The 8,673-nt window shown below is 52.1% G+C and overlaps 1 protein-coding gene across 1 annotated transcript in view; it reads left to right on the forward strand.

Annotated features, from left to right (window-relative positions):
• The window catches only part of LOC107112844 (ZW10 interactor-like), an 18,174-nt gene extending 15,739 nt beyond the window's left edge, over positions 1-2,435 (forward strand). Inside the window, exon 10 of the mRNA XM_015414043.1 lies at positions 2,287-2,435. Within this exon, the coding sequence (XP_015269529.1) occupies positions 2,287-2,415 (129 nt within the window). The 3' untranslated portion in view covers positions 2,416-2,435. The remainder of the gene's footprint in view (positions 1-2,286) is intronic.
• Positions 2,436-8,673: the final 6,238 nt, after the last annotated feature.

Genomic DNA, 8,673 nt, shown 5'->3' on the forward strand with positions numbered 1-8,673 from the left:
GCTCTGAGAGAACTTGTGACTGACCCAAGGTCACTCCAGCAGCTGCGTGTGGAGGAGTGGGGGATCAAACCCGGTTCTCCCAGATTAGAGTCCACGCTCCTAACCACGACACCAGGCAGGGGGAAGGGCGCACAGGCACCTGCGGGGGATACGTGGGTGGGGGCAGGAAGGCAGGGGTCCTGGGGGTGGGCGTAGACGTCGAAGGGTGGCCTGGAGCCTTCTCTGCCCAGGGTCCCTCCAAACCCGGAACTGGCACAGACTAGAAGGATGGGGGGGGGGCATGGGTCAGGGGTAGAGCGTCTGCTTGGTATGTGGAAGGTCCCAGGTTCAATCCCCAGCATCTCCAAAGATCAGGCAGTAGGTGATGTGAAAGGCCTCCGCCTGAGACCCCGGGAAGCCTCTTGCTACTCTGAGTAGACAACACTGACTTCGGCGGACTGAGGGTCTGATTCATAAGAACATAAGAGACGGCAATGTTGGATCAGGCCAAAGGCCCATCCCGTCCAACACTCTGTGTCACACAGTGGCCAGAAATACCAGGTGCCATCGGGAGGTCCACCAGTGGGGCCAGGACATTAGAAGCCCTCCCACTGTTGACCCCCCCCCCAAGCACCAAGAAGACAGAGCATCACTTGCCCCAGAGCCCCTATCTATACCTTGTGGCTAATAGCCACTGATGGACCTCTGCTCCATATGCTTATCTAATTCCCTCTTGAAGCCGTCAATGCTTGTAGCCGCCACCACCTCCTGTGGCAGTGAATTCCATGTGTTAATCACTCTTTGGGTGAAGAAGTACAGGACAGGATTCAGTACAGGACAGCTTTGTGCGTGTCTTGAATGGGGCGAAGACCGCAAGGAAAGAGTTTATTTATCTAGTTCCTTACACCTGGCTCTTCTCCCCAGCGGTGACCTCAAGGGCCACTTACATCAATCTCCTCTCCTCCATTTTATCTTCACAACAACCCCGTGAGGTAGGTCAGGCTGAGAGAGCGTGCCTGGCCCAAGGTCACCCAGCAAGCTTCTGTGCCAGAGCAGGGATTCAAACTTGGGTCTCCAAGATCCTAGTCCGACAGAGCAACGCTACCGAGCTCTGTCTCCCCCTGTGCCTCTGGGCCTGGAGAACGGGAGGACCGAGGAAATGACCAGGGGCTGGGAAATATTTTCCCAGGAGAGAAAGGGCCACCAATGAGCGGAGAAGGGTGTGGCCTTGGAGACGGGCTGTGCCGGACTTGGTCTGCCCACCTTCATTCTTGGCCATTTACTTCTCCGGGTCCTTGCCCTTGATCGCTGGGCATGCAAACAGGCCTTAGAGCAGTGGTGTCAAACTCACTTGTTACGAGGGCCAGATCTGACATCAGTGTCACCTTGTCAGGCCGGGACGTGTGTGCCCTGCAATGTAACACCAGGTCCTGGAGATATACACGTTATAAAGGACACGGGCAAACCCAGTTAACGGGTTTTTTTGTTTTTTACTCAAAATACAAAAGCAATCGATTCCTTGCAGCAAAAGCGATCGATTTACTGGGGAACTCACAAGGAAGGAGGAGGAGATTGGATTTATTCCCCGCCCTTCACTCAGAGTCTCAGAGGAGCTTACAAATTCCTTTCCCTTCCCTTCCCTTCCCCACAACAGACACCCTGTGAGGTAGGTGGGGCTGAGAGAACTCTGACAGAAACTGCTCCTTTCAAGGACAGCTCTGACAGAACTACGGCTTGCCCAAGGTCATCCAGCAGGTGCAAGTGGAGGAGTGGGGAATCAAACCCAGTCCTCCCAGATTAGAGTCCACGCACTTAACCACGACACCAAACTGGCCCGGACAAATGTATTTAATCACATGCAAGACTAGGTTTCCCCCAAGGGATATCATAAAAGGGGGAGTCCCTTACCTGTCCATCCATACCAGTTGCTTGCGGGCCAGGTAAGAGCCCTGGATGGGTGGGGATTGGGGAGGCAAGCAGTGAGGTCGCTGGTGATATCCCCCTGGAGAATTTCCTAAGGGAAACCAGCATTTAGCGGCTTTCTGTGGCTGGCAAGCCTTCCGCTTTTCACCTGGGAGTCCAGGGCCCTCGTTCTTCCGGACAAGACCTTTCTGCCCCTCTCGCCAAAGATATTTGGCGTAAGAAGGCCAGACCCACACAAAGATGTGGGGACAAGGCTGTACAAGGTTACTCTTTAAAGCCAGTCAGGCGCCGTTTAAATCCCGAAAGCACCCGTGTCCGGCTGCTGGGGGTCCCTGCGGTTTTCCTAGCTCTGACGCTGCTGCTCTCTCCTTTTCTTTCTTCCAGCCCCCTCAGGAGACGCCCTCCCTGAAGGACTGGCTGGAATACCTCAGCACTGTGGACTTCGGTGCGCCTTTCCTCACTAGGGCAGCTGCAGGACCCCCCGGGCAGCATGTTCGAGATGGGGGGTTATGATCTCTGGGGAGGCTCCGTCCCCCTGCGTGTGTGGCTTCCGGGGTGGTGGGTCTGTGTGTGGGAGTTCCAGTGTTCTGTTCAATAAAACGTGGTTGAGGAATTGCCGGTCCCGCCTTCTCTGTTTCATGTTGTTGCACGGAAGACTTTGCCTCCGCGCTCCTGTCTCCTCCCCAGAGATCGAATGTGTTCTGCAGGCACGCAGGCCAGGAACTTCCTGTATAAGAGCGTAAGAGAAGCCATGTTGGATCAGGCCAGTGGCCCATCCAGTCCAACTCTGTGTCACGCAGTGGCTGAAACCCCCAGGGGCCATCAGGAGGTCCACCAGCGGGGCCAGAATTCCAGAAGCCCTCCCACTGTTACCCCCGCAAACACCAAGAGTACAGAGCATCACTGTCCCAGACATAAGAATATAAGAGAAGCCATGTCGGAACAGGCCAGTGGCCCATCCAGTCCAACGCTCTGTGTCACACAGTGGCCGAAACCCAGGGGCCATCAGGAGGTCCACCAGCGGGGCCGGAACTCCAGAAGCCCTCCCACTGTTGCCCCCCCCCCCCAAGCACCAAGAATACAGAGCATTACTGCCCTAGACAGAGTGTTCAATCTATGAAAAGGTAAAGGTTTCCCTTGCTTGAAAGCCAGTCGAATCAGACTCTAGGGGGTGGTGCTCATCTCCATTTCCAAGTCAAAGACCCAGCACTGTCCGAAGACTTCTCTGTGGTCATGTGGCCGGCATGACTAGATGCCAAGGTGCACGGAACGCTGTTACCTTCCCACCGAAGCGGTACCTCTTTATCTACTTGCAATTTCTTACTTTCGAACTGCTAGGTTGGCAGGAGCTGAGGCCGGAGATGGGAGCTCACTCCGTCACATGGCACTCGGGTCTTGAACTGCCGACCTTCTGGTCTGCAGCTCAGTGTCTTAACCTCTGAGCCACTTATGGACCTCTGCTCTTAAGAACATTAGAAAAGTCATGCTGGATCGGGCCATTGGCCCATCCAGTCCAACACTCTGTGTCCCACAGTGGCCAAAACCCAGGGGCCATCAGGAGGTCCACCACAGCAGGGCCAGGACTCCAGAAGCCCCCCCACTGTGGCCCCCCCAGCACCAAGAGAACAGAGCATCACTGCCCCAGACAGAGTGCTCCATCTGTAAAGGTGGTGACCCCTTTGAAAGATGTTCAGAGGTGGTTTGCCATTGCTTGCCTCTGCATAGCGACCCTAGATTTCCTTGGAGGACACCCATCCAAATACTAGCCAGGGCCGACCCTACTTAGCTGCCAAGATCTGATGAGATTCAGCTAGCTGGGCTATCCAGGTCAGGGTCAGTAGCACCTTAAAGGCCCAACAAAGTTTCCCAGGGTGTAAGAACGTAAGAGAAGCCAAATGTTGGATCAGGGCAAAGGCCCATCCAGTCCAACACTCTGTGTCACACAGTGGCCAGAAATACCAGCTGCCATCAGGAGGTCCACCAGTGGGGCCAGGACATTAGAAGCCCTCCCACTGTTGACCCCCCCGACAAGCACCAAGAAGACAGAGCATCACACCCCTCCGGGGGCTCAAAAAAAGAAGAAGGAAAGAATACAGAGCATCACTTGCCCCAGAGTCCCTATCTATACCTTATGGCTAATAGCCACTGATGGACCTCTACTCCATATGCTTATCTAATTCCCTCTTGAAGTCGTCCATGCTTGTACTTCTGTCCAGTACTGCAGAAGTGAGCTTTGACTTGCTAAAGTGGAAAAAATGTGTTGGTCTTCAAGAGAAGAAGAAGAGATTGGATTTATACCCCGCCCTTCACTACCCAAAGGTGTCTCAGAGCGGCCTACAAACTCCTTTCCCTTCCCCTCCCCACAACAGACGCCCTGTGAGGTAGGTGGGGCTGAGAGAGCTCTTGACAGAAACTGCTCTTTTTCGAGAACAGCTCTTATCAGAGCTACGGCTTGCCCAAGGTCATCCAGCCAGGTGCAAGTGGAGGAGGAGTGGGGAATCAAACCCCATTCTCCCAGATTAGAGTCTGCGCACTTAACCACTACACCAAACTGGCTGTAGGTGCTACCGGGCTCCAGTTTTTGTTCTGCTGCTTACAGACTAATATAGCTACCCCATTGTCTTAGCTGTTCCCCTCCATGGGGGGAAAAGAGCAGATCCATAAGGAACATCATAAGGTCTGTTTAGGTTAATTGGGAAGAGGCAGGTCCTCCACGTATGGCTGTGTCTGCATGCCACATACAGGTCCTCTCTCTTTTTGAATTGTCAACCTTTTCTTGGCTAACCCTACAGTAATATTTACACATATTAAAAACTGCCGTAGGTTCAGGTGGGGGCGTATTGGTCTTAAAGGTGCCCCTGGGCTCCAACTTAGTTCTCACATCTGTTAGCTCTTGTAATCTGAGTGCTAATTTGCTGGCATTCACAGGTCTGACCAAGTGCGTTATTCCAAACTTAGCTATATTGATCACTCCGTTACTTCTGCCTCTGGACTCTTCATTAGCCCTTCCGGGAAACTCACCCCCCCAGCTATATGTAGTGCTTGAGGAAGTCTGTTCCAATGTGTCTGGAGAAGTGTGCTTGCACACAAAAGCTTATCGCCAGAATTTAACCTTGTTGGTCTTAAAGGTGCCGCTGGACTCAAACTTGGTTCTCACATCTGTTTGCCCAACTCTTTTATTTGTATGGTAATTGGCTGCTCTTCACAGCTCTTACCAACTGCTTGGATCCAATCTTAGCTGTTTTTATCACTTAGTTATTTATGCATCTTGATCCTATGTATATGTAAGGCTTTAGGAAGTCTGTTTCCATGTATCTGAAGACGTGTGCATGCACACAGAAGATTATGCTCAGAATTAAACTGTGTTGGTCTTCAAGGTGCTGCTGGACTCAACCTTTGCCCTAGCCTAGAGGGTTATATGCAGCTAGGTAGTGGGAAGGAAACAGCGTTCCGTGCGCCTTGGTGTTTAGTCATGCCAGCCACATGACCACGGAAACGTCTTCGGACAGCGCTGGCTCTTCGGCTTGGAAACGGAGATGAGCACCGCAACCCTAGAGTCGGATTTGACTGGCTTTTGAGCCAGGGAAAGAAGAAGAAGAGATTGGATTTATACCCCGCCCTTCACTCCCCAAAGGTGTCTCAGAGCGGCTTACAAACTCCTTTCCCTCCCCACAACAGAAACCCTATGGGGTAGGTGGGGCTAGGCGAGCTCTTGACAGAAACTGCTCTTTTTCAAGAACAGCTCTTATCAGAGCTACGGCTTGCCCAAGGCCATCCAGCCAGGTGCAAGTGGAGGAGTGGGGAATCAAACCCGGTTCTCCGAGATTAGAGTCCGCGCACTTAACCACTACACCAAACTCGCTGTAGGTGCTACCCTTTACTAGAGGTGGTTGGTTCGAGTGGCAGTTCTGCATTTGGCCACAGGGTGGTGCTGTGGGACCACTCTCCATGTGCCGTTTTCCCCACGAAGGCTGCAGAAGGGAGGCACCGAGGTCCCTTCGCCATGGAGGCTTTTGGGGTGTACTGAAGTTTAATGAGGGGCAAAGCTAAACTCTTGCCCCAGTATTTTGGAAGCGAGATGTGCTTTTGGTGGTTCAGGAATGCAGCCTCTCATGCATGAGGTTTCTCTTCCCTGCCCTCTGAAGGAAGGGGTCCCCAACCTTTTTGAGTCTGCAGGCACCTTTGGGATCCTGACACGGCACAGTGGGCGCAGGCACAAAATGGCTCTCACAGGAGGTGGAGCTAGCCACAAAATGGCTGCCATAATGAAGGTCTTTGTGCTGTTGGCAGTGGCTGCCCCTCAAAACAACTTCTGTCTGTCGTCTTCTTCATCATCATCATTATCAATATCTATCTTTTGTTGTTCAGTCGCACAGTCGAGTCCGACTCTTTGCGACCCCATGGACCGCATCACGCCAGGCCCTCCTGTCCTCTGGAGTTTGCTCAATTTCATGTCCGTTGCATCGATAACCCTGGCTAACCCTCTCATCCTTTGCCGTCCCCGTCTTCTTTGACCTTCAATCTTTCCCAGCATCAGGGTCTTCTCCAGTGAGTGCTCCTTTCTCATTCGGTGGCCAAAGCATTTTAGCTTCAGTTTTAGTATCTGACCTTCCAGGGAACAGTCAGGGTCGACTGACTCGATCTCCCTGCAGTCCAAGGGACTCCCAACAGTCTCCTCCAGCACCCCAATTTGAAAACATCTATCCTTCACCGCTCGGCCTTCCTTAAGGTCCAACTCTCACAGCCGTACATTACTACTGGCAGGGCTTTTTTGGTAGAAAAAACCCCAGCAGGAACTCATTAGCATAACAGGCCACACCCAACAGCAGAAACTCCTTCACCTATTAGGCCACACCCCTGACAGCACAGCTCATTAGCATATTAGGTCACACCCATGTTACCAGAGGTGGGGTCATCCAGCCACACCCACCTTTTGCTTCTTATTCTGTTTACCTTGTTTGTTGTCAAAACCCAGGGCTTTTTTGTAGCAGGAGCTCCTTTGCATGTTAGGCCACACACCCCTAATGTAGCCAATCCGAATGAGTTCCTGCTGTCGGTTGTGGCCTATTATGCTAATGAGTTCCTGCTGGGTGTGGCCACCTCGGAAGCCAGCCGGAACTCCGTTCCTGTGCGTTCCTGCCCCAAAATAGCCCTGACTACTGGGAATACCATCGCTTTGACCCTACGGACCCTATCTATCATCTATTTGGCTTTCTAGCGCCTCCCTCTCCTGCACAGCAGGGCTCAGGGCGGCTTACAACCACAAATATATATAGCTAATTTAAAGCAATTAAAACATAATTATACTTACTGAAACCTATACACAACGTCAGAGAATACAATTCAGGATGGTGGTCAGGGTCCGATTAAGAAGTCCTCCCCAAAAATGATCTGTCTGCGTGCCCAGAGATGAACCAGATACTGGTTTTAAAATCTGCACGGCCAAACCAAATCTCCACCGGCCAAACCAAAGAAACCTTGCTGGGCAAAAAGCAAAAAGCCCCACTTGGCCCTGCCCACATCGAAAACTCTTGGTTCCTTTCCTCCAAACATACTACTATGCTTTGATTGGCCGGCTGTCAGGAGCAGCCAATCGAAATGTGCGGTTCAGGATACCGGAGTTCCTATGAGCCACCCACGGACTGCCTCACACCATCACTTACGATGGTGTGAGGCAGTCTGTGGGTGGCAAAAAGATGGTGGAGCTCTCTAATCACGGCCGTCGATGTCATGGCCATCATCCGTACAACCTCGAGCCACTTTGAATAGGAGTCCACAACACTAACTTTGTGCTGATTAACTAACAGGGGGGGCCATAGGGCTAACAAAAAGGGAGAGACCAGACAGTTTGGGGGGTGGCGGAGAAGGCTCCAAATAAAGCCTGAGAGAGCTTCAACCCGAAGGTCAAGGACGGCCTCGGTCAGAATGGACTCTGTGCCTTAAGCCTATGGGTGAGATAAGGACCGAGGGGAGCCCCTAAGCCAGTGATGGCGAACCTTTTAGAGACCGAGTGCCCAAACTGCGACCCAAAACCGACTTATTTATCGCAAAGTGCCAACACGGCAATTTAACCTGAATACTGAGGTTTTACTGTAGAAAAAACAACTCATACATTAACTTAAGATGATCCAAACAAAATAAGGAGAGCAATCCCAAAGGCTTTCATTTACTTAAAATTATTTGGCAGAGAATTCGACACTTTAATGATGGTCTGGGCCTGGCTGGGGCGATGGCATGCGTGCCCACAGAGAGGGCTCTGAGTGCCACCTCTGGCTCCTGTGCCATAGGTTCGCCACCACTGCCCCAAGCGGTTGGAGCTTCAGAGCCCAGGGTGCCGCCCAGCATAAGTGAAGTATTGCTGTTGTGCTGTTAATCCTGTGCTTCCGAGTGGTTTCTGCTTAGCAAACACTCTTCATCGTTTGAACAATTTAAATAAATGCAGAGAGATTTTCTTTTACTTGCTGCGTCAGGAGTACTTGCTGAACATCCATGTACATCCTCAAAGGGGACCTAGAAGCAAAGGAACCTTGATGAGGGACCAGGACCCGGTGAGACTCCGAGAGCTCAGGTGGCTGTGGGTCAGCGCCTGAGAATGGGAGAGGGGTTGTCCTTTGGTCCAGATAACGGCCCAGTTCAACAAGATCTCAGAGACCCAGCAGCACTGGCTTGAAAATAACATATGTGGTGAAATAGCGCGACCCGTTTGTCTTTTTTCCTTCCTTCCTTCCTTCCTTCCCTCCCTCCCTCCCTCCCTCGTCACCTCCTGCATTT

This window comes from Gekko japonicus, unplaced genomic scaffold, assembly GCF_001447785.1.
Source record: "Gekko japonicus isolate JY-2015 unplaced genomic scaffold, Gekko_japonicus_V1.1 scaffold2921, whole genome shotgun sequence".
In the NCBI taxonomy this organism is placed as follows: domain Eukaryota; kingdom Metazoa; phylum Chordata; class Lepidosauria; order Squamata; family Gekkonidae; genus Gekko; species Gekko japonicus.